This window comes from Petromyzon marinus, chromosome 7 (genome assembly GCF_048934315.1).
Source record: "Petromyzon marinus isolate PM22_M1 ecotype Great Lakes invasive population chromosome 7, UKy_Petmar_22M1.pri1.0, whole genome shotgun sequence".
NCBI lineage: Eukaryota > Metazoa > Chordata > Hyperoartia > Petromyzontiformes > Petromyzontidae > Petromyzon > Petromyzon marinus.
In genome coordinates, this window is record NC_133673.1 from 5,193,811 (window position 1) to 5,221,191 (window position 27,381).

At 47.4% G+C, this 27,381-nt stretch overlaps 1 protein-coding gene across 1 annotated transcript in view; it reads left to right on the plus strand.

Moving 5' to 3' along the window:
- The first annotated feature begins 2,038 nt into the window (after positions 1-2,038).
- The window catches only part of LOC116939871 (uncharacterized), a 70,649-nt gene continuing 45,306 nt past the window's right edge, over positions 2,039-27,381 (plus strand). The window contains exons 1-2 of the mRNA XM_032948818.2: positions 2,039-2,946; positions 23,602-24,095. Coding sequence (XP_032804709.2) covers positions 2,580-2,946; positions 23,602-24,095 — 861 coding nt within the window. The 5' untranslated portion in view covers positions 2,039-2,579. The remainder of the gene's footprint in view (positions 2,947-23,601; positions 24,096-27,381) is intronic.

Genomic DNA, 27,381 nt, shown 5'->3' on the forward strand with positions numbered 1-27,381 from the left:
AAAGACAAAGATCCCCGTGTAGCCTTAACAGACTGTTGGGGCAAGTGGTGTGAACGAGCACCTATGATGGGCGGCACGGCACACCAGGGGGTGGGTGCTCAGCAGCACGCCCGGCCGCCTTTGTCTCTCTAGCGGCGATGTTCACACACCGCACCAGGTACCCATTCGAGGCTGAGTCGACCTAGACACAGACGCACACACTCGCACGCGATCGCACACGCGTACGAGATACGTAATACAAGTATCACATGCAAATATTACAATCATTCACAGAGGCACACATGCACGGCCAGGCGTATCTTCACACAGATGCGCCAATTGGTGTTGGTGCTGCTACGTTGAGCGGTAGCGCACTGCGTGGATTTCAACGGGAAAAGATAAATATATAGGCAACCGCCCTTTGTTTATAACAACATTAAAGGAGAGGTCGCGGAACGATAGAGGGCCCGGGGAGAATTATTGTCGAATATATTTGTTAAAAGTTGCTCATTGCAAAAACACGTTTTAAACATGTAATTATCGCGGTATATCTGTGCCGTCTCTATTGATGTGCTATGATGAAGGGACACCGCCTATTAAATATTGTTTTCCTTTAAGACCACACGACAGTATTATTGAGAAGTGTGCTGCGTTTATTACACAGCGCTTGTACACTCCTTGGAATATAATTACACGCGCGCAAACATGTACAATACTTGCATAATGCACGTTACATGCAGACATTACGTTCATACACAGGCGAACATACATGTGTCTACGTGCACGCACACCCTCATGTTGGCGATCACACAACAACGATCCCCCCATATAGCCTTTAAAAAATTATTGTTAGCGAGCACCCATTAAGTCCCGCGACTGCGCGTGAGAGGGTGGGTGTCCAACGCCTCGGCCGGCAGCCTTTGTCTTCCCCAGCGCTGATGTTGGATGCACCGTGCCAGGCACTCATTTAAGGCTGGGTCGACTTAGGCGAGTCCCGGGGTTCAAAGATTTTCTGTCGCCGTTTTTTTGGTCGCGAGCGGGGAATTGAACTCGGCACTTCTCAACGCGCGAGTGCCCAAGACACACGCGCACGCACCAAGACAAAGATCCCCCGTGTAGCCTCAACAGACTGTTGGGGCAAGCGCCGCTAGCGACCGCCTATGGATGTGCGCGGCACACGAGGTGGTGGGTGGCCATCGCCCGAGTGTGTCGATGTGTGACAACACCGCGACACGGAGTCGACCTCGGGGAGGACCCTGTTCGTCACTGGTGGTGATAATCGTCACTGGTGGTGGCCGCGAACGGGAGTCGAACCCCGCGCTCATCGATACGCGCGCACAGGCGCACAGGTCGACGGCGAGGTACCGTACGTCGATAGCAGATTGTGAATATTGCGAGAGGTGTAACGGTATAGAGCTTCCAGATCCTACCCCAACTCACCCGACTCTACTCTGCCTCCTCGACCCAACTCACACTCTCCCTTTCACTGCCACCACCAGCAACCCGAGACAAAGATCCTCCGTATAGCCTCAACAGATTGTCGGGGCAAGTGCTGTTAGCGAGCATCTGTGCAGGCCGGCACGGCACACGATGGGGTGGGTGGGCAGAACCATGCGCGGGCCGCCTTTGTGTCCTTGAATGCAATGTTTACACGTCGCACGAGGTACTCATTTGAGGCTGAGTCGACCTAGGGGAGTCCCAGTACCGGGTTCAGATAATCGTCACTGGGTGTTGGCTGTGAGCGGGAATCGAACCCGGGTGGCCAGGTTCGTAGCGCAGTGCGCTAACCGCAACGCCACCGCTCCCCACACATACACACACAAACATACACACAGACACACAGACACATATATTCATTGCCTTCGGAAATGATCTCGCTCTAACGGACCAAATCACGGAACAACTCATGCCCCTCCCTCTCCATTCCCCCCCCCTCTCCTCCTCCCTTCTCTCCCACCACCCCCTCCCTCCTCTCCTCCCCTCTCCTTCCAGATCGTCTCCCTCTAACGGACAAACTCCCAGTGCCCTTAATGCTCCCCCCCCCTCTCCTCCTATCCATTCCTCTCTCCTCCCCTATCTCCTTTCTCCTCCTCTCCTCCCAGCTCCGCCTCTCCTAGGCACCCCCACCACCCGCTTCCCTGCATCTCCCAACTCGCGACACCCCACTGCGAGGCTCAGTGTGGAACCCCCCGTTATTTAGGAGGCGAGGGTTTTCTCGGCACTCAACTCAACAGCCCCAAATCTGGACTCTGTGCTCCAGTAGCGGCTCACACACACACACGCACGCGCGCGCGCACGCACACATACTCGCGAACACATGCACGTACACGCACACGCAGATTATAACCCCGTACAGTCCTTCACCAACAGACTGTTGGGTGCAAGCACTGTTAGCGAGCATCTGTTAAGACGCGGCACTGCGCAACGCGGAGGCGGTAGTGACTAGCACCACACACGCATCTTACACATAGACCCCCGTACGTCCGTAGGCGTACACAGTGGCCAGCGCGCATCCTGCACACACACAGGCACGCGTGCTATTGCAAGCGCTATATGTAGCAGTGGTGGTAGTTCTGGTGGTAGCAGTGGCGCATTGGAACATGCCGACCATGGAAGGCACAGAGTTTGGATTTTCTCTCCAGGGCCGTCGCGCCCCAGCCACGCGTGAATGCTGCTTCCCCGAGGGTCTCTACGCGAAACTCACCGTTCCTGTGGCGGGGAGAACGTACGTTGAGGACATGCTGCCCGGCTACCCGACTCTGCAGCAGCCAAGCTACGCGCCGATTCCTGAGCCCAGCTGCAGCAACAGCGGCGGAGGAGGTGGAGGTAGCGGAGGTGCAGAGGACAATTGCAAGCAGCAGCAGCAGCAACAACAACAGCAGCAGCAGCAAGGCAGCTGTGCTTACGGTTCTGGACTGCATTGTGACAGGAGCCGGGAACAGAAGCCTGGGTTGTCCGTGTTGGACGGTGAGTGGGTGGGTGAGTGAGTGAGCGAGTGGATGGGTAAGTAGGTGGGTGAGTGAGCGGATGAATACGTGGGTGGGTGAGTGGATGAAGTGCATAGGTGATTGATTGTGTGAGTAAACAAGTGAGTATGTGGGTGGGAGAGTGAATGGGTGAGTGAATGAGTGAGCGAGTGGATGATTGAACGGGTGATTAGAACAAGTGGGTGAGTCGGGTGAGTGAGTGGGTGATTGAATGGGTGCGTAAAAAAGTGAGTGCGTGGGTAGGATAGTGAGTGGATACGTGGATGAATGGACGAGCGAGTGGGTGCTTGAATTGTCGAGTAGTAAAGTACGTGGGTGAGTCAGTGAGTGGGTGAACACATGAGTGAGTGTTTCAGTATGTAAATGAGCGACAGAGAGGGTGAGTTAGGGGGATGCGTGTGTGAGCGAGTGGGTGAGTGGATATGTAGGTGGGTGAGTGAGCAGATGATTAAGTGGGCTGGTGAGTGGATGATTGAATGAGTGCAGACAAAAGGTGAGTGAATGAGTGGTGGGGTCGGGAGTGTGTGAATTGGTAAACGAGTGGGTGACTGAATAGTCGAGGAGACATGTGAATCGGTGAGTGGGTAACCGAGTGAGTGTTTCAGTATGTAGATGAGACAATGGGTGGGTGAGTGACTGCAAGTATTGATGGAACTGTATTGCATATCTTTGGCAAATTAGTAATCGTTTTATCGGGCTCAAATGGATGATAGGCTAAGAATTAAACAATTTCAGTTTTTTAACATTGCTCAGACATTCTAATTCAGAATGCCTCCTGGTACTTGTTATTAACCCCGATTAAAACCAACAATATTCCTTGCCCAATCTACCATCACCGACCAGCAAATCCCACTCACAGTTCCTCATATATTAGACTCAATACCTCTACACATCAATGGTTCCTGAAGAAGGCCATTCTGCCGAAACGTTGATGTCTTGTGACAGTCAAGCGAACCTATGTAATGATTTGACTCTCCTTAACCATAATGTTTCAAATAATATTGCATAACTTACAATTGTATTATTAGAAAAAGCTAGCTGTGGCTGTGTGGCCGAAACGTCTAGTTTATATATTCCCCATTTAGTGAGATCATTACGTTACTTTACTGTGTTGTGTTTTACATATGTGTGCGTGCGTCCAGCGTGTGCGTGTATATATATACATATGTTGAACTTCTTTCGCACCGTACACAGCCGACCGTGCTAATCGGAGGTGCGTTTAAGTGTAGAGGTTATGTGCTGTATAATTAAAATTAATTATATCATTAATTTCCCTTTCCAACACGCTTTTTGGGGTAGCTATCACGCTGGCTGTAATTATATCTACACGATGGAAATTTTCATTATAATTTGCATGAAATGGTGATGCTGTTTGTACGCAAATATACATGACTTGTTTCTAGAATTGCCCTCTGTGCTGTAGCTATACAGTATATATACTGTACTGATGCGTGCACGTTCATAGGTCTCCGTTATCAAATAGCAGAATTGACTCCAGGTATTCGAAACATGTATTTTTGTTATGTTTTTACTCGAATAAATTACGTAACTTAGTTAAAAGATGTATTTCTGTAGCGGCCACGAGCGGCGTCGTGTGCTGTGATTTACACTTTTTGTTTAATAATGTGCCATGAAGAAGGGTCATTTCCCGAAACGTCACCGATATATATATTTGTTTTTTGCTTGTTGTTATTTGTGCTTGTGTACCATTGTCAATGCACTATCATAAAATTAGTTGTTATATATATGTAAAAAATAAATAACAAATAATTTATAAATATAAGTTCTGCTTTACGCACACGAAACACGCTTGTGTCGTTTAAATTGTATTTAATGTAATTAAATCTCTGACGTGTATGTCATTCGTATTCTATTTAAGACAGATTTCTTTAAACGCATATTTAAATCAGGCACACGCAGACGCATAATTAATCGACAGCAGAATTCTTACAATCACTATCGATGTATTTGTTTAACTGGAAACCATTCATTGGCTTACTGGTTTGACCGGATCATAAGACGCGCTCCGGGAAATAAGACGCACCTCAATAAATAAAGTTATACAATCTGGTCACGGACACTCACAATCACACACGCTTACCGGATTATAAGACGCACATGAGCTTTTGCTTTGAAACACAAAGCGCGTCTTATAATCCGGATAATATTATATAAGGCGGATTTTACATCTATAGAGAGAACATTTTGCATTCATACGAGAGAACGAGACGTATATAGAACTGCCGCAAATAAGTTGATATATTAATGTTGAGATATACAGACGGCTTAACGAAATGTGTTTTTTTACGTCCACTCTTTTCTAAATACAAACACAAAGATCCCCCGGCTAGCCTTTAACAGACTGCTGGGGCAAGTGCTGTTAGCGAGCACCTATTGAAGGCCGACACGGCACGCGAGGGGTTTGGGTGGCCAGCACCACGCCCGTCCGCCTTTGACTCCCTAGTGGCGATGTTTTTACACATCGCCACCAGGTACTCGTTTGAGGCTGAGCCGACCTAGGGGGGGGAGGCCCAGGACCGGTTCAGATAATCGTCGCTGGTGTTGGCCGTGAGCGTGAATTGAACTCGGGGCGCCAGGTTTGTAGCGGGGCGCGCTAACCACTACACTACCGCTCCCCAAACACACATATATACACGCATATATATGCTCATATAATACATTTATATAAAAAAATCACATGTGCAAGCTTTCTATGTTCAAATAGCACAGGATCATCGCGATGACTTTAAACAGACTGGAGCAGTGAGTACTGTTCGTGAGCACCTATTTCATATTTTGGTGCATACTGCACTTTTATACGCACACTGCATCTATGTGTATATATATAATACACGTACATACTATTGACTATATGTGTGTATGGACCTCCACACGCTACGTGGCTCTCGATATATATTAGTATGTGTTTACACTGTCTCATGTGCGCTTACTACACTCCAGTCGACCAACTTTATCTTGACTCTTACGTGTTACGAATTCCAATACAATGCCAATCGGTTAAATAAAGGACATTTATTGCAAAATGTCCTTTATTTATTATGTGCAGATATATCGCTACACATAATGTATATTCTGGCATTATTCCGGTATATATATATATACCTACATATACAAATGTGTATATATGGGTATATATAAAATAACGGCAAAAGAGTAATTACCACGATGATATAACTAATAATCCTAACCCTAATATTTAGCATACAGCAAAACAAGACACAATAAAATATGCAGCTCATCATCTCTACAGGGTCGCTAAAATTAATACCATATTTTTCCGCGAGGGGGGAGGGGTGGGGAGAGAAAATGCAGTGGCCACATGCAGGGAATGTCCGACTGCTCGCTCAAGCCAAGAGGCGCTTCGACTCGGGCTGTATTGATTGCTTGAAGCGCGATCCATTTGAAGACACCCCACCAAATTAACGGCTCTTACATTGTACGTGGAAAACAACGTGCTGTGTGTGTGTGTGCGCGCGCGCGTATTTGTAATCAACGCCTTCTCCGTGCGCGTCGCTCCACGCCGATCTTCAGGGACGGAGTCCAGCGACACAGCGCTCGTCTCCTCCGGTATAGTCGATGAAGTTTAAATCGCGTCAATTCCAAGTCGGTGGTGGGGTGGGGGGGTATTTGTGAACGGATCGCGCTGCACAATCGCAACGTGGCGCAACTCGACGCACGACCAAGCGCCTCTCGCGTGCGAGGGAGCGCGAGAGAGAGCGAGCGAGAGAGACTTTTGACTTTTAAACAACTTTTATCGCCGCCAGCAGCAACAGTACTGGAGGCGATTCCGATATGAAATGCACAGTCAGTCGCCAGCAACACAAATAACAAACGCTATAAATCCACGCGCTGTGGCGCTAAATGCAGCGCGCACAACACGAAAGAAAAGTCACGTGGTGGTGGTGGTGGTCATCGCGCACGCCACGGTGACGAGCGAGCGTCTCAGAATGTGAACCGCGAGACAGAGACAGAGAGACCGGTCGCGATGTTGTTGAAGGTCCACCACACGCGGCGACATTTGCACCTTCTACTTAGAATCTACAACAATGCCATGTTTCGCGGTTGAAGGCGGATTTCAGAGTACGGCTATCCAGCATAACGAGATAACAACAACAACAGCAGCCGCAGCAGCAGCAGCAAGAAAAATAGACAGCAACAATTGTACGCGCCCGAAAGTAAGTTTCGTCCCAACATGCGGTGAGACGGAGCGACTCTTGGAGAGAGATCGTGACAGCTATGGGAGGCCTTCATCCAGCAGTGGATTGATCGTGGCCGATGATCATGATGGATATTATTGTCGTAGGGTCAACACATCACTGAATGTATTTTATTTCGCCAGTTAACAAACACAGATGAATGATGTTACAACTGGCCACATATATGCCACGTGCAGTTATTCGATAGGGGTGTTTACATGAGGGTTGTATAACAAGTAACCTTTATACTTAAGTTGTGGTAAAATGTAACATTTGTATTTTTTAATAGGACAAACATGAGGATAATGCATGTACCATTTCCGAGTGCAAAATATACAGTTAAGTGTCTCCGTGTGTGTCTGTATTCGTGTCTGTGTGTCCGTGTGTGTCTTTGTGTGTGTGTCTCTGTGTCTGTATTCGTGTCTGTGTGTCCGTGTGTGTCCTTGTGTGTGTGTGTCTCTGTGTCTGTATTCGTGTCTTTGTGTGTGTGTGTCTGTATTCGTGTCTGTGTGTCCGTGTGTGTCTTTGTGTGTGTGTCTCCGTGTTGGTGTGTCTCCGTGTCTCTGTGTCTCCCATTTGTCTGTTCATATTGACCCGGTGCTGTGGCGGCCTTCATAGGTGCTCGCTAACAGCACTTGCCCCAGTAATCGTTTAAGGATATACGGGGGATCTTTGGCTATGCGTCTGTACTTATGTACACACATATGCAATGTACAGAATAAGTATCTACGTGCACAGGACTTAATTTCTCACTCGCTATGTTCCGGGACGATGCTTGACTGGCTTGGATTTGGGTTTTTTTAGCGTAAGGTACTTCCACTAGAGTACGGCTATCCATCATAATTCTACATCATTGTGCCCGATAGTTCTACAATCCTATACCGCAACGTAGTGTCGTGGGAGTATAGTGAGGCGAGATGGATGTGATGTGTTAAAAGAATAGCTTCCGGCTGAAATTAAGCATCGTTGTATGTAAACACAGCATCAGGCCATGGGAAGTTGTCAAACAAAAGTTGCGCTGATTGTGTATCGTGAGTGTGAAATCCCGTCTTCCAATATTGCTACGAGTACAACAATTTAAACTATGTTTTATTTTACCAGGTAAGGCCCACTGAGCTATATAGCTCGTTTTCAGAAGCGATCTGGCTACAAATGATAGCTCAACGAAGTGGCTTATCATGCGGATTTTGTTTTTTGTATAGCAGCCAAATACTCTAAACGCGTGTTGATTCTAAATGTGGAGGGGGAATAAAACCGGAAGACCCGGAGAAAAATCCACGCGAGCACCGGAGGAGAGACATCCAAACTCCAAATATACAGCAGCAGGCGTCAGGGTCGGGATCGAATCCACAACCTCCTGTACACCAGGCGAGGTAGTCAACATCTGTGGCGCCCTACCTTTAAGCGGAAGCGTATTGCCCTGCCTGCCACTCCAATGAATACAACCCCGTAATCCCCATGTAATGTTAGTATAATTATCATCGCAATCGTTAATTGTATTTGCATGTAGACTGCAGTTAGCGCTGCGCTGTATGTGAGTTCGATTTCCGATCACGGGGTTAACATCGTTAGTGGCGAGTGATATCTGAACTGGTTCTGAATCGGTACAACAGGGCGTCGGGTAGACATTTAAGACTGAGCTGACCAAAGAAGGTCCAGGCGAGGTTCAGATATAACTTGAAACGAATGTTAGACAATAGACGTGCAGAAATCCTAACCCAAGTTTGCCAGGATCGTAGCAGGTTTGCGAACCACCGTCCCACGACTCCAACAGACCAAGACAAAGTTCCCCCCGTATAGACGTTACAAACATTTTGGAGTAAGTGCTGTTAGCGAGCACCTGTGAAGGCCGGCACGAGCACACACACACATACACATCCGCTCACATTTGCACAGACGTACACGACCACACCTATACGAGAGGCCCAGGACCGGTATGTCACTCGCAAAAAGATATTAGTCATGGGAATCGAACTCAGGTGGCCTGGTTTGTTGCGTAATGCGTTAACTCCGAAATCACTACTTTCCATACGGAGATATACGTACATTACAAACAAACGCAAACACATACATAAACATACACCGATCATTAATCAACTATTCCCACATACACTGGTAACAATAGCTGCGTCCTATATAGTAGTGTAGATTGCTCATTGCTACAATCAGTGCTTACTTTCATCCTGAACACTGCTGAACGCTGTCCCGGGAAATGATTGTGGCATCCAATCACATCCATCTCGCCTTATTTGTCAATCAATACATCTAAAGCATGTTTTCAAACAATTTATAGGATTACGGGAATATAGATTACGATTATATAGGATCATTATACTCTCCTGCTAGTGCCTTCCGCATACGATCCCTATTGCAAGCCAGCCTTTATAATAGCCCTTCCGGAAACAAAAAAACATGGGGAAAACCTCACCGGAGTCTCAAGATTAATGCTCAGAGGAGGGTCCTTGCGTCGGCAAGTGTGGAAACTCAATTCTCCGAGTGTTTTTGGCAATGTAAGCACATTGAATCCACGGTTCAGAAACGGCCCCAAAATCCCTCGCTCATCGCCCTTGCATAAGGCCCCTCGTGATCGCGTGGGGAGCGGTGGCGCGGCGATTAGCGCACTGCGCTACTGCCCCGTGCGACCCGCCCGAGTTCGATACCCGCTCACGGACAACATCGGTGAAGGGTGTGGTGTTGGCCTACACCGCCTCCGTCGTGCGCCATTCCGGCCATCATAGATGCTCATAACAGCACTTGTCCCCAACAGTCTGTTAAGTCAACACGGGGGATTTGCGTGCTGAGTGAAAGATGGAAGGGGGTGGAGCAGGAGATGCGGGATAGGCGACCCTCCCTTCGTTACGAATGAGCCCGAGCAGCCAGGCACACATGACGCAACTCTCCCAGTCAGTAACTCAGCCTCCGATATGTCAACCAACCCTCACGCCTTGTGTACAACGATGAATCATCTCAGCGCATTCGTCAATAACGCTGTGGACCTAAAGTAAAAAAAAAAATAGGCGACGTTTCGGGCAATGGTCTTTCTTCAGGCAATGGTTCTTCTTCGACAAACAATTTGTACAATGTTCTTTGCGTCTTTCGGTAAAGTCACTTAGATAGGTTCAAATTGATACAAATAAAATAAACAAAACTGTAGTAAAAACGAGTTTTTTTTATTAATTTGAACCTATCAACGTGACTTTACCGAAAGACCCAAAGAATATGAATTCCTGCAGTCACGAAAGCTTCAAGTCAAAATGTGTACAATGATGATAAACTCTGCAGGTGTTGTCACGCAGTGGGCAGGGAGGGAGGGGTGATGTCCGCTAGGATTCGTGGCTCGATAGGCAGGAGCGATCCTACGGTCGAGAGGTGGTCACCTTCTGCGTTGTCATTGCTGTTCCTGCGATATTTTAGACCGTCGGGGACGATAGTACGATACGGCTTCGGGAGTCATTCATCCAGCAGTGGAATTGATCATCCCTGTTTGATAATTATGAGGATGATGATGATGACGATTTTCCACGGAATGGAATACAGGCTATCGACATAGTAACGGTGAATGTAATTACCGATATAATGTGCGTCATTGATTTACCCTTTTCTGGCGTAATTAAAGGTATTTAGATGTTTTAACACCAAATAGACACCGATTACAAGGCAACACAAATCTTGCGTTGACCACACATACTTGTGGCAATTAAACGCGAACAAATATGCTTTGATACTGTATGCACTCCCTTTGGAACTCATTGGCCTGCATTAAAGATAACCCCTGCTTCGCCGTTGTCTCACAAGAACTATAGAGCAACGACCGCCGAAATACGAGAAGTGCAGGGATAATGGAAACACTAAAACATTCATTGCTCGGGTCAAGCGTATAGCTACGTGCGTTTTTATTTATTCACATTAATTTGACCATCATTGTAACAGCTCTTATCTTGGCGCTACACGCCATGGGCTGTGCATTCCAAGCTGCAGGATGAGACGTTGGCCAGATGTTAACTCGCTCGCCTGGTATGCAGGTGGTCGTGGGTCCGATGCCGACCCTGACGCCTGCGAATTTGGAGTTTGCGTGTCTCTCTGTCCCCGTGGTTTTTACCCTCCACATTTTCAATCAACGCGCGTTCAGAGCATTTGGCTGCTTGATATTTCCGCACGACAAGCCTCTTCGCTGAGCTATCATTGTCATAGCTGTAAGGTCGCTTCTGAAAGAAGAGCTGTTAAGCTCAAGTGGGCCTTACCTAGTAACATTACATATATAGTTTAGTTTTAAATAGTTTCGCTTTTTATGGAAGCGTGCGAGTTTACGCTCTATGCGGTGATGCTGCTACTGCGTAGGCAGTGGTGCAGAAACACAATTAACACAACAATATCTACGTGAACTTTCGCACGATGGTCCATTTATGCGCTTTAAATTAGGGTCATTGTCTTAAACGTCGCCTATATATTTTATTCTTTGGGTCTTTCGGTAAAGCCACGTAGATAGAAAAAAAAAACCATCACAACATTTCGATCGCAAAATCGTCATCAGGTAAAAAAATAGATATTTTTACTTTCAAAGCCACAGTGATATTGATAAATGTAAGTTCACTGTGTTCATCCGCAGTCAGGTGAAGTCACACAACGAGACGCTTCAATGCAGGGCCAATCACGACAATGCAGCGCTATAGAGGCGTGCTTGACCCGCGACTTCAACGTCTTCCTTCTGCTTCTCGACGATTGACGCTTCACACTTGTCAGAGAACCCGGGACACGACGCCTTGGTGCGGAGTCTACACGATACGGCCTGCGTGTTCATTGAGTTGCATCTTCCCTTGAGCTTAACGATCGGGGGGTGGGGTGGGGTGGTCCAACGATGTCAACAGAATGAGGCAGGTCCGCGGACAAAAACGTGATGCGTACATGTGGATCTACTTTCAACAGCGTGAGCTGTTTATCCAGGAAAGCCTTCGATGAATCTCGAGGCTTATTTTGCCGACTGGTGCCGATGCTGTGACGCTGTTTGGCGACGCCTCTTTACATTTAAGGCGAAATTAATGCTTCGTGAGGGAGGAAACTGCTGTACCCGCAGAACACCCACGCACACTCGTGTGCGTGCGAGGGTGTTATGTGTGTGTGTGTTGAACTTCTTTCGCACCATACGTCGCCAACCGCGCTAATCGGAGCTGCGGGCAAGGGCAACAAACTAAATACCAGAGGCAGTTCTAAAGACATTGGTTTTCAGTCGAGATTTAAATGTGCATATCTCCCCAGTGGCTTCCTGATGTCGGAAGGAAGAGCGCGTTCCAGACAGGCTGCAGAAGCGCATCTGAAAGCGCGCGATGCTGTGACTGTCTTGGTTCGATGGCCAGCCAAAGTCCACTTTGTACATGGAGGGGGGGGGGGGTAGGGATGGCTTAGAAGGTTCAATAATCCCCAAGCGATCCACCAACCCTGGCCTCCGCAGGCCCCGAACCGCAGGCGCGCGCTGCTTCTAAGCCGCGTGGGAGTTTGCCGCTCAGTGTCTGCCAACGGAACGCGATTCACGACGTGAGTCTCCGTAGAAGCTGTCGTGTTTGTGAATCTGTAGAATTGCGTCGTGTAAATCGTTCCACTCTCTCTATTTATATCGGACACCATACCGCGAGGTACGATTCTCATAACTATATATACACAATCAGTCTCTCTGCGCTGAAAGAGGCCCGTTGCCTGAAACGTTAGCGACCTACGATATGTGTGTTATGTATTGCAACGCAGTGTTGTTGATGAAGGGTGGATGTTGTTATGATTGTACACCATTGCCGATGTAAGGTTATTTATATAAAATTATTTCTCTTATTTTTACACGCTAAGCGGACTTTGTGACAATAATTGTAATGACCAAAAGTGTGCACTGTGTAAATGTTGATACTCCCAAGACTGGAAAGACGCTATGCTTGTTATTATAGCAACATACTCCTTGGTTCTTTCGGTAAAGTCAGGTAGGTATAAAATAAAATAAATCACGACGTTTTGATCGCAACACAAGCAACCTTCATCAGGTGGGAACAACCACAGCAAGAAAAAATGCTGATGTAGTGGTTGTTCCACCTGATGAGGATTGCTTGTGTTCCGAACGAAACGTCGTGATTTATTTTATTTTCTACCTACGTGACTTTACCGAAAGAACCAAAGAGTATGGGTTCCTGCAGTCACGAAAGCTTCAAATCGAGATGTTCCAGTGTGTGTGTTTACAAGTATGATAAAGTATTAAGAACAGGCTTGTTCACATCACGCATACTTGTGTGTGTATACGTGTGGAACGATCGCGTGGCCATTAGCGCGCAGCGCTACGAACCCAGCAACCTAGGTTCGATTCCCCTCTGACGGCCAACACCAGTGACAATAACTTGAACCGTTCCTGGGTCTCCCCAAAGGAAACAAAGGTGGCCGGGCGTGGTGCCTGCTCACCCACTGCCTCGTGTGCAGTACCGGCCTTCGTAGCAGCACTTGCCCGAAAAGTCGGCTCAGGCTATTCGGGGGAATCTTTGTCTTCATATATTTACGGACAAGGCATGACTAATGTGTTGTTATTTACGAGTATTATTCTCTATGGGGACACGTTCACGTTTTCAGAAGCCGCAGCGGATATACAGCAATACGCGTATTGCTCATGCAGAGGAATGCACACGTAAAGTTGGTAATCGTAGACCGGGAACACGTTAACGCATGTGTATGTAGATTTTGTGCGTGCATTCTGATAAAATACATTTCTTTGGACGACACGAAGCGAACGAGATGAACAGGGTTTAGAGAACACGCTGCGATTACAGTTTGTGTCCCTTTACAATGTAAGATACGCGTTTAATGTCGTCTTAATTAGCGAATACCATTCGCTCCACCTTTGCTCGTCGTGTGGCTGCTGTAGACGTGACGGTCGGGCCTGAAAATTGCATTGGGAGTAGCGGGGTGGAGTGAATCGCTGTGGTGGTGATGACCAAAACGATTCCTCCTCCCTCGTGTTTGTGAATCGGGCATTTAAGTCTCCGCAAATTAATAAAATAAAACGCTCCGTGATTCTCTTTTTGGGTGACCGCAGTCTCGCCGCACATTGGCCACAGCTTTTTCAACGTTTAATATGTACATCGAGCAACTCTATTAAGCGGTAGAATAGAGAGGGTTTAATTTCAGCACGGCACACCGCATCCAGTAACGCATCTCTGGCTATGGACGTGGAGGCTTGTCACGTGCCTACTCCGGTCTACCAGCGAGCAGGAGAAATACGAAGTGAGAAATGAAGTGCTATGTTGACTATTTAAATTAGATCAATTGTAAAATAATACAATCGATACGTAGACAATATCTGTCTCTGCACATTAAAATATAAAGTAGATGTGTTTTTTTTACACACAACGAGCCAAGCCGGGCAAATATTCCATTCCACACCATATTTCAAGATACGCAGCGTACAACTTTAAACATATATTTCGTAAGTTAATGCAGTTATGTTTTAGTCGCGTTTCATTCACACCGGGAGCTGTACTACACTGGTCTTGCGATCCAGAGGTCGACGGGTCCATTCGATCTCCTGGCGCGGCAGTTAAAACAATGATGCAAAGCTCGCATGCGAATCCGGATTTATGGATTTCATATGAATTATATTATACGAGTGCGCGCAACGATTGCCGGTCTATGTATATATTACACAAAGACAAAGATCCCCCGTATAAACCCTATAGACTGTTGGGGCAAGTGCTGCTCGCGAGCACCGATGAAGGCCGGAACGGCACACGAGGGGGTTGGTGGGCCGACACCACGACACGCACGGCCACCTTTGTCTCGCGAGTGGCGATCGCGCCTGCGCTTAGCACGCTTGGCTACGTACGGTGCGGAAGAAGTTTAACGCACACACACGTTTACACGTCGCTCCGGGTTCTCGTTAGAAACTATTTACATGCACACCGAATCGCGAGAATCCATGCGTGCCGGGCGTTACTGTCCCATAACGCCAACGCGATTGCTATCGGGCGGTCTGCTTGTTTTGCTTTATTCCAAGCCGCTGGGATGAGCCGTTGAACACTAATTAATTAGCTTAAGCAATTTAGATATCGCTTGGCCACAGAAATCACAAGTTGCTGCGGGAATAATGTCGGCGGACATCCAGTATCCACATCCATCTCGCTCGATGTTGTTCTGGTGGCAAAAAAAAGCTTTCGTGAACATTATGGATAAACCTCATACCGTGTATCCTAGTGATAGTGCCTTATGCCGATAATGTCTTACTGCAAACGAGCCTAGCTGCGTTCATACAAAAATATGGAGTGGGAAATTAAGACCTGGATATGTGGATTATGTTATACGAGTCTACAAAACCATTGCTAGTCTACGCTATATTTGCAATTACACTAAGACAAAGATCCCCTGTATAGCCTTAACGGACTTTTGGGACAAGTGGTGTTCGTGAGGACCCTTGAAGGCCGGCACGGTACACGAGGGGGTGGGTGGCCAGCACCACGCCCGGCCGCCTTTGTCTCCCCAGTGGCGATGTTTTCGCATCGCACCAGGTACTCATTTGAGGCTGAGTTGACCTAGGGGAGTCCCAGGACCGATTCAGATAATCGTCGCTGGTGTTGGCCGTGAGCGGGAATCGAAACTCGGGTCGCCAGGTTCGTAGCGCAGCGCACTAACCGCTACACTATCGCTCACTCACACGCACACACGTACACACACGCACACATGCACGTACACACACGCGTACACACACACACGTACACACACCTACACACACACGTACACATACACGTACACACACGCGCACACATGCACGTACACACACGCGTACACACACACGTACACACACCTACACACACACGTATACACACACATACACGTACACACACGCGCACACATGCACGTACACACACACGTACACACACACCTACACACACACGTACACACACATACACGTACACACACGCGCACACATGCACGTACACACACACGTACACACACACGAACACATGCACGTACACAAACACACACACGTACACACGCACTCACACACACACACGCACGTACACACACACATAGACACGCACGTACACACACCAACACACACACAAACACACACGCGTACACGTCACACACGTACGTACACACATACACACGCACGTACACACGCACGTACACACACATACGCACACACACGTACACACGCACGTATACACACACGTACACACACATGCACACACACGTACACACGCACGTACATACACGTACACACACATACACGCACACACACGTACACACGCACGTACACACACACGTACACACACATGCACACACACCAACACACGCACGCACACACACGTACACACACATGCACACACGTATATACACCTACACACGCACGTATACACACATGTACACACACATGCACACGCACGTACACACGCACGTACACACACGTACACACACATGCACGCACGTATACACACACACGTACACACGCACGTACACACACACGTATACACACACGTACACACACATGCACACACACGTACACACGCACGTACACACACATGCACACACGTATACACACACGTACACACGCACGTATACACACACGTACACACACATGCACACACACGTACACACGCACGTACACACACGTACACACACATGCATGCACGTACACACGCACGTACACACACACGTACACACGCACGCACACACGCACGTACACACACACACGTACACACATGCACACAATACGTTGCAAATAAATATTTGCACTGACGTCAGAAGAGTGGAATGAAGATCCGAACTGGTGTAGATACACCACGAGCGATATATATCTCGAGATTTTTATGGTGGCGTGCAGGGATAAACGTGTTACGTATCTGTGTAACCTACAAGATTAGATACTGCATATGGATACATTAATTAAGTAGAACAAACTCAAAGCATTCGTCAATGACTGCCTTAAAATAAAAATAAAACATGTAATCATCGACGTTTTTGGCAATGACCCTTCTTCATAGCACACAGAGACACTGGGAAGATAGAGTAAGTGTTGGCGATCGCACCGATGGAAATTAAAATGTAGAAATGTTTTCTAATGATCAGTTTTGAAACAGGCGTATGAATAATTTAGCTTATAATTAGATAGTGGGTAACGGATACACCATTCAATCATGAAAACGGATTACTGACTTTTATTGAAAAGGAAATTATAAAATGTTGTTGGCACATTGCATTAATAATTTAAGTAGAGAAAAATATGTTTGGTTATGTAAAAGTTTAATTCACGTCTGTGTGAAATGTATTCGTAATCCGTATCGAATTGCTTTCTATCGGCTTAAGATTCACACTTCACGTTAGGAAACGTACTATTGGTTTACCGATGAAGGCGATCGTATTTATATGAAATTAAATAAGCGAGCAGACAATGCGTCTCGTATCCGTCTCTTATCAAGTATTTTTTTTTACACAAACCATCAGCTGCACGGCCTTCTGGGAATGTAACACGTCGGCAACATTGTGTCAAGACAAACAAACCCTGGACCGGGTTCGACACACAGTGTCTCATCAGCAGAGTCGGGCTTGCTTGAATCAACGCTGGTGGACAGTCGATCTTATAGGCAATGACCACGATCTTGTGTCTATGTTCGGCACAACATTATACAGCGATACACTCAGGATAGCAACACACTAATAAGCAGACAGCATCTAATTATGATATCCTTCTTTCCACGTAAAAAAAATATATAATTCTTACATTTAGAAGAAGCGCTTGGCTCCATAATGAAATACGCGTAGAACTGTGTGGGCTGTCCCTGCCTGCCCTGCGAGTGAAACCAATACACATCCAGGGTTTTCATATTATTCTCGTAACAAGCATAGACCCCACTCAATTAGTCTCAGATGTCAGCAGCTTTCTAGTGGCACTAGAACACCGAACCTAGAACTCAAACGGGTCGGAACACGGCCTCATGCACACACTGTGTCTCGCATGCACGCGCTCCGCGTTACACAATTCTGACCGTGGCGAACTTGATCAAATTCCACGTTACCATGCCGGGGGGTGTGGGGCAGTCTGTCCACAGGATTACCACCGGGCAATTTTCACAATTATTATAGGGAAATCAAAGAGCTCTATGCCCTGCTACAGACTGCCAGTGAGAACCCAGTGTTGTATGGGTCTTCATTGTGATTGTGTCGTGGCGTACACGCCCGCAGATAACATTCCATGCGGGTGCAACCAACGCTCGTGCTGGCAACGTACGGCGAACGATTCTCGAGAGCAAGCGGGACAACTCAGAAGTAAACACCCCCTAGGCTTGGGATTCGGAGGTGACGCATCAGGGCTGGCAGATCGGGGGGGGGGGCACTAAATCAGGACGATCTGAGACCGCCCACCAGACGGAACCCATCAGCGTTTTGTCGGATTTCGTGTCTATTTTTATGTTTTGGCCTAACAGTGGTAATGCGACGCACTAGCCTCGAAATAGGAAATATTCGACTCAATAAATATAAATTTTAGATTTCAAGCTTTCGTGGCTGCAAGGGATTCACAGCAAGAACATTTTCTTGCTGTGTTTTTCACACCTGATGATGATTGCTTGTGTTGCATTCGAGACGTCGTGAGAATTGTATTGTTTTGTATTTTTATTTTATTGTTTCCCTTCTGCGTGAATTTACCGAAATAACCAATAGCATCAATAAATATATATAAGCAATGCGTTGGAGTTAACAAGACTCTGCCCTAAAAATAAAAAAAATACGTATGTTTTAGTAGGTGACGTCTTGGGAAATTCCCCTTCTTCATAACACGTGAATAAGAGAGGCCAAAGAGATTGAGTTTATAAGGGTTGGAGAGTGCACTTACCGCCTGATGAGAATTCACTTGAAAAACGTGTTTTGTGCTGGCCAGTTTTTAAATAGGCGGATGAATAGTTGCACCATCAGTACACTACATTCGACAAACACTTCAACAATCAAAAGGTATTCCAATGCAATATTAATTAATTTATATTAAAAGCTAACATGTTGTCCGCACATTGGGTATATCTTTTTTTGTTCTTTGAAGGCGACGGTGTTGTTGACGGACGTTTTGAGCTGTGTTGTTAGCTGTGCTTTTGCTTCACTTACGATGCAGCAGCGGTGGTGAGATGTTGACAACCTCGCCTGGTATACCGGAGGTCGTGGGTTCGATCCTGACCCAGATGCCTGCTGTATATTTGGAGTTTACGCGTCTCGCTTCCTCGTGGTCGCATGGATTTTTCTCGGGGTCTTCCGTTGTTTCACCTCCACTTTTATAATCGACATGAATTTAGCGTATTTCGATACTACAACTTTCCACACGATAAGTAACTTCATCGGGCTATCATTTGTGGCCAGGTCGCTTCTGAAAAAGAGCAATAATGTACAATTCAGTGGGCCTTACCTGGTAAAGTAAAAATAGTAGTTTCAAATCAGTGAAGTCAAGCAACAGTTAACGTGTCTCGCGTATGCATGCGGCATCAAGTTAGACTAAACTAAAACGAAACTAAGTTAATGTCGACCTGTTTCACCGCTCTAACGGGTATAAGGGGCGACTCACATCTCCGTTGGTAGCCTCCAACTCGCGGTGACAATTCCACATTCTCATGGCGGGTGCCGGCACCTACATATGTTTACCCCTTAAAGTGTTACTTGTTTTAATCGAACCCGGAAGGATTACGGGCTGCCTTGCCGAGTCGACTCTTCACTGGGGGTTGAACTTATAACTGTCTGTACATTTGTGAGCCGAGTCATCTCACACCGCGGCGCCACGCGGTTTACAACAACCACAAAAACGGTGCTCGTGAAACGCGAGGAGACGGAGCGATGGACATCAGCTCGTGTAGCGAGCGCCGGGCTGATCGTTAGTTACATCGCAGGATCGTGGGACAAGTGCTGCCTGCCGAGGCCTTCATCCACGTGGTGATGATAATGATGATGATGGTGACAATGACAGGGTTATTGGTGATTTTAATGATGGCGTTTCGCGGTGTATGTAAGTTGGACTTATTTCGCACCGTAAATATCCAACCGTGCTAATCGGAGATGCGGGGGGTGAGGGGGGGGGGGGACACAAAAAACTAAACACAAAAAGCAGTTCTAAAGAAATTAGTTATCAAATGAAAAGGAGAAAGTCGCGTGGTGTCTAGTTAATGTAGCGGGAAACCCACCACCCTCTTGCCTACAAGCGCCGTATCCCATAGTACATTGTGTGGGTTACATCGCGTACACATAAAATGTGTCGTAAAGCTGCCTCCACCCGACACGGCCAATGAGCGAGGTTTGTCACGTGAACACAAAGGTGCCAATTAGTTACTGCTTCAGCACAGCGGTGTGTTGGAGAGCAAGACCGACGCCATTGCGCAATTTGAGTTGACGTTTCGCCGGTGATTGCAACCAGCTTCATCGGGCGGTGTGCCGCAATTGTGTGGAAGTCGTCCTGCAGCTGCATCCCAGCTGCACGTTTGTTTGACTGCTATAGATTGAAATTCGAGCTTGTCTCTTTCTAAGCATTTGTTTTAATAATGCGTTTAGGATTGTGCACACAATTTCTCACCTTAGCTGTTAGTCAATTGACGTTTCATATTTTCCCCGTACACCTTTTTAGTCGTTGATGAGGGATATTTGTAGTCAGGATATAATGCTATCGCATCTATTATGCAGTAGTAAGGCACATTTACAAAAGCAAGGAGATTACCTTTAATCCTTATTGTGGGATGATAATGCACGTGCCTAGACCCCTTTTGGAAGTCGTACGTCGCTTGTGCAGCAGCTGAGAAATCTTTTTTTAGAAGGAAGGAGGCGATGGCGTGGCAAATGATGGATAAGTTGAGGAGGTGAAGCGGCGAGGCTAATGATGGATTTCTCCCAAATGTTTGCGAAGGTAACAACAATAAACACACAACACGTTCATGACTCCCGCGAGAGACGCCGTGATTATTATGTTTGCGTTGCAATTACGCGCCCAACCACTCGAATGACAGCTCATTAATATTCCTTAATCGACCACCGTTCAAGAGTATAGGTACAGTGGTATTACCAAATAGGCATTTCATAACTGAAATATCTTATCGGGAATAATCTCTCGAAATGGAACACCTGGTTTTCAAAGGCTGTCCAAGGTACGCGGCATTCAAGATATCCCCCGCACAACGTTAAATGTATCAAACACAATCTTTTGGGGTCCATTGCTGAGTGAGTGGCTGAGTGAGTGGGTGGCTGAGTGAGTGGGTGGCTGAGTGAGTGGGTGGCTGAGTGAGTGGGTGGGTGAGTGGGTGGCTGAGTGGGTGGGTGAGTGAGTGAGTGGCTGAGTGGGTGGCTGAGTGAGTGGGTGGCTGAGTGAGTGGGTGGGTGAGTGGGTGGCTGAGTGGGTGGCTGAGTGAGTGAGTGGGTGGCTGAGTGAGTGGGTGGGTGAGTGGGTGGCTGAGTGGGTGGGTGAGTGAGTGGCTGAGTGGGTGGCTGAGTGAGTGGGTGGCTAAGTGAGTGGGTGGCTGAGTGAGTGAGTGGGTGGCTGAGTGAGTGGGTGGCTGAGTGAGTGGGTGGGTGAGTGGGTGGGTGGCTGAGTGAGTGAGTGGCTGAGTGAGTGGGTGGCTGAGTGAGTGAGTGGGTGGCTGAGTGCGTGGGTGGCTGAGTGAGTGCCTGAGTGAGTGGGTGGCTGAGTGAGTGAGTGCCTGAGTGAGTGAGTGGCGGTTTCGCCCTGACAACGAACACTTCACATGCCGTGCGTACGATTTCACCACACACACATGAGTGTTACAACGTACGTAATGTACAATGCTTGCTCACATGTACAGACTAGATATATATGTATCTATTATACACCATAGTAGTGATTTCACTATGGGACGGTTTTTGCCGTTATCAATATGATAGCAGAAAAAGGGGTCCCATAGATGTACTGTGCCTGTTCAAATCCGAGCTTTCATGTCTTGATATGCGCATAGTCGTCGAACTACTGAGGCAGTTCATATTTCTCCTGCCTCAGCAGTTCGCCTGCTGTATTATTTCACCCGAAGACGATTGCTTGTGTTGCGATCGGAACGTCGTGATTTTTATTATTTTTCTATCTACGTGACTTTACCGAAAGACCCAAAGAGTATGAATTCCTGCAGTCACGAAAGCTTTAAGTCAAGATGTGCCTAGTCCTTGTACTGTTCGCTTTTTTGGCTTTGTTCTCTGCTCTAACACTGGTGAGACAAGGCAATGAAAGAAGCCCTCTGGTGTCGGCCGATGAGTTCCGAGGACAATGGGCAAATTAGTATACGAGCACGTTTGTTCGCGTGTTTTACCGCAAGTATTTCGTGTGGCTAATGCAGACTTGCTGATGTCCTGCACTGGGTGTGTCCAGTGCCGGATTAAGGCGCGGGGGCTTTAGGAGCCGCAGCCCAGGGGCCCTCCGCCAGCCGGAGGGCCTCCAGAGATTAAGTGAAAAAAAAAAATATTCGTAATTTTTATTTAACTTTGTTTTCCTTTTGAAAATATTACTGGGGGCCTCACAGTACCTGTAGCCCAGGGGCCTTACAAAAATCTTTAATCCGGCCCTGTGTGTGTCTATTTGGAGTGATTTCGCTGCTGCACAAATGGGGATGGCTAGACCACACTTCACCACGCTGGTGAGTGCGTGTTGGTGAGGGCGGAGGATGACCTTGGATCGGTTCAGATACCACGCACCACTGATGTCAGTGCCGTGGTTGGGAACCCACCGGTCTTGCAACTCACCGCGGCTTTCCCGGATAAAAATACAGGGTTGGTTCTCAGTGGGCTCGACATACGATGACAATCTTACGATTTTTATTGTCAGTCGAGGGCCAACTCAGCCTATCAGTCTTCTAAGGGCGACACAATAATAACCACCTCATGGGAAGTCAACACTATTGACCGACTCGCCCTCGGTATAGGAACGCGGAATGGCCGCCACTGTCTCAGTACCCTCGGCCTAAATGAGTACCCTCCCGTGGTTGCGACCATCGTTATGAATCGTTGTGCCTGGAAACGACTCCAATTGTGAGAGAGCACGATGATTATTCACATCTTCCTGTGCTTCCGTTGTTTTTGTTATTATTCTGACGCCAATGTCTCTCCGGTCTCTTCTTCGTCGATTCTCTTGTCGATTCTCTTGTCGATTCTCTTGTCTCCCTGTCTCCATCCACCGTCCGTCTCACCTGCCTTCATGTGCCACCCTATTTGTCGCTCATTACTGCATCTCTCTGTGTCTCCCTGTTCTCCCGACTCCTTCTTCTCTCCACGTTCACGTTACATCCTCCACGCCTCCGTGTCTCCCTCCGATGTTTCTCTTTCATCCTCCCTCCGCGTCTCCATCCTCGCCAATCCGCCGACTCGCATTTGTTGCTCCATCTTCATCGCCCCTCTGTCTCCCTCCTGGTTCCCTCCGCTCGGCACCCACCCTCCCCGACCAGACGGGAGCTCCCCGCTGAGTGCACTCCGCTACTGCATGCCGGCTCTCAAGATGGAGCACTACCTGAGCCTCAAGCAGGCGGCCGTGTCATCCCTACGGGACCACGACTCGTCCGAACCTCCTCCTCCTCCTCCTCATCACCATCACCACCACCATCACCACCACCAACACCACAACCACCAAAACCAGCACCATCATCACCATCAGCAGCAGCAGCAGCAGCACGGCAGCAGCAAGGGCGAGACTAGCCCCGATTCGGTGGACATCAAGGCCGGAGGTGGTGGAGACATCGGCGGTGGAGGAGCAGGGGGAGGAGCAGGGGGAGGAGCAGGAGGAGGAGGGGGAGGGAAGGGCAAGAAGAGACGGAACCGCACCACCTTCACGAGCTTCCAGCTGGAGGAGCTGGAGAAGATCTTCCAGAAGACGCACTACCCCGACGTGTACGCGCGGGAGCAGCTCGCCCTGCGCACGGAGCTCACCGAGGCGCGAGTGCAGGCGAGTCCGTGATTGTGCACGTGTGTGTGTGTGACTGTGCACGTGTGTGCGTGACTGTGCGTGTGTGTGTGACTGTGCACGTGTGTGTGTGACTGGGCACGTGTGTGTGTGCGTGACTGTGCACGTGTGTGTGTGTGCGTGACTGTGCACGTGTGTGTGTGCGTGACTGTGCGTGTGTGTGTGTGCATGACTGTGGGTGTGTGTGTGTGTGCTTGACTGTGTCTGCGAGACTACCAGTGACTGTGCGTGTGTCTGTGTGTGCTTGGCTGTGAGTGGCTGTGCGAGTCAATGTGCGTATGTATTTGTGCGTGGGGAGCGGTGGCGCAGCGGTTAGCGCGCCGCGCTACGAACCCGGCGATCAGAGTTCGATTCCCGCTCACGGCCAGCACCAGTGACGATTATCTGAACCGATCATGGGCCCTCTCCTAGGTCGACTAAGCCTCAATTGAGTACCCAGTGAGATGTGTGTAAACATCGTCATCACTGGGGGAGACAAAGGCGGTCGGGCGTGGTACTGGCCACCCACACCCCCTCGCGTAGCGTTCCGGCCTTCAGCACTTGCGTGTCGCCCCTCCACTCCCTCCGTAGCCCTCCTCGTTGCGTCTTCGTCTCTTCTCACGACCAATCGATCGAACGCTCACCTCCCTCCCGTTGTCGCCTCCCCGACATGAGTCACCCCGTACCGACTCAGCATCTCGCCACCTTCTTCCCCTTCGAGGTGTTCCCTGCCGTCCACCACCATCGCGTTCTCATCATCTTTCAAAACGGTTACGCATCTTGATTGTGCATGCGTCTATGACGTCCGCCAAATTCACCAGCAACGTGACAAAGGTAACAGGCACCGATTTACTGATGATGGGACCTAGGAAGTTGATAACCGGTCCAGAATTTACCCGGGCAGTATTGGTCCGGAATTCCGACAGGGTTACGGAGTAAAACACACACTCTGAATGACGATAGTTGAGCCTGTTTACTAATCATTGCTTCCTTTACCTAATACTGTATGTATATATGCATATTCATACAATGTTTACACGTGCAGTATATGTCTGTGTGTCTCCGTGTCTGTGTTTTGTCTCTCTCTCTTAAATTTAGCAATCTTTGGAAGAACGTAATCAACCAGGTAGGGTGTTGACTGTTGTGCTAGCCGACTCCCTGTGTTGTATTGCGTTATATTTCCAAGTTTACTAGGTTTGTTTTCTCATTCATTTGTACCTGATGGTGGTTACTTGTGTTGCAATCGAAACGTCGTATTCTATTTTTATTTAATTAAATTTCTTTCTACGTGACTTTACCGAAAGAACCAAAGAGCAGCAATGAACTTGTTTGAATTACAAGGAGACTCGAATAATAATAATAAGAAGAGAAATGGGTCGCGGCTCGCACTGCCGAATGGAAACGCCGTTGTTGGTAGCGGTGCTAGAATCTGTAACAATAACCTCGTGCCCTCGTTGTTTGAATAGGTTGAGCGAAAAGTGCGCTGAGTAAACATGCAATGTTAGGTCTCAACGAATTTTACATTGGGCACTCCGAGAAATTATTCATCCTGCTGCAGTCAAATTGACCCAACGTTGCGCGTTTGCTCGGTACGTCCTTCTAAACGCTTCAGCATATTCGCAAAAAAAAACAAGAAAGCAATTATGTACAGGTCCTTTGTATCTTGAGGAATACGTAGCATTTAGGACGTCGCAATTCAAATCTGTAAATTATGAGAGATAACCCATCACGTTCGTAACATTGGTTGGAGGTCACACTTTGCCAACACTTTCTTTGAGTTGGTCGTCTAAATTCGAAAGTGACAAATTTCCGCGTATGCAGTTCTGCTGAGTTGGTGGTTTGCACAAGGCTGGGAGCTTTTGCACACGCAATGCACATCCTTGTGTGCTGGTAAATCTATTCAGGACGCAGTTATATTTATTGTTTGTGTGTGTGTTTTTTTTTAAATAACATTCTAGTAAGGGTTAAGGCTCATTTAATTCTACGTTTTAAACATAACACACATATCACCGAAATATTTATTTATTTTGTTGAGGTAGTTTAAAACCGTGTTTATATATATACAGTATTAGAGTAGCAGACGGTAACATAAACGTTGCTCCGAGTACGTAAATATTATTTTAAATAATACATGGCAATTTTAATAAATACGAGTTTTAACTGTAAATCCAATTAACTGACTGTAAGCTGTCCACTCGCGATGCATTTGAGTTCGTGCTGTCACACTGACAGGCGATAATGTTTCAGCACTTACCCGTCAACTATAAAATTACACTTTCTCATTCATGCTGAATGAACAATTATTGAAATACGATAATAAAAAAACGATATATACAGTATATTGAAATACGGTATATGTTTTAAATATCGTACAGCGTTTTAGAATAATATCTGCCATTGACAATTTACACAGAATAGCTTACAAAACGTGTAATCCTTGTTGTCATGATGTTATCGATGAATGCCTCCTCATGTCATCGCCATGCTCTGTGTCTGCTCATACTGTCACCAGTCTCATACATGCACACATCTTGCCCAAGTCGACTCACCTTCCTTAACAGTCAACATCTCTCCGTGGAAATGAGCTCAAGCCTCCCGCACATCACGTGACTTCTGTGTGATCACCCCCCACGTTGCTCCACTGTGTAGCAGCAGCAGCAGCGTCTATGCCCTGATGTAACATCATCCTTCCTGTCCTCTGCTTTCCTGGCCATTTCCTTACGTGTCTCCATTCCTTGTCCATCCTTGTTCCCCTATTCACCATTCTTTATCTTCTCTCTTGCATTTTGACTTTAAACTTTCGCGACTGCGGGAATCCATATTCTTGGTTCTTTCGGTAAAGTCACGTCGATATAAACTGACAATAAAAATCATGAAATCAAATGAAAAATAAAAATGATAAATGAAATTGATTATTTTTTGTGTTTTTATTTTATTATTTTTAATTTTATTTTATGATTTTTTTTTAATTTTCAGTTTCTATCGACGTGACTTTACCGAAAGAACCAAGAATATGTTCTTCTCTCTTACCTTTCCAAATTTTTTTTTTCTCCCCGGTGCATCACCTTCTTGACTCTGCTTCCCCTTCCCACGGTGCCGTCAAGGCTGCTACAACAGTTGACAGTGATTTCACGAATTTGTTTGATTGTTTCCGGAGACGCGCCTTCATCTTCCGCCGCTCGGTGTCATTGCCAGCGCGCATCTCTCCATCCTCCTCTGCGCACGTTTTCATCTTTTGTCCCACTGTCTTCATGTCGGTGTCCGGCAGGCAATGAACGCGCTCTGATTG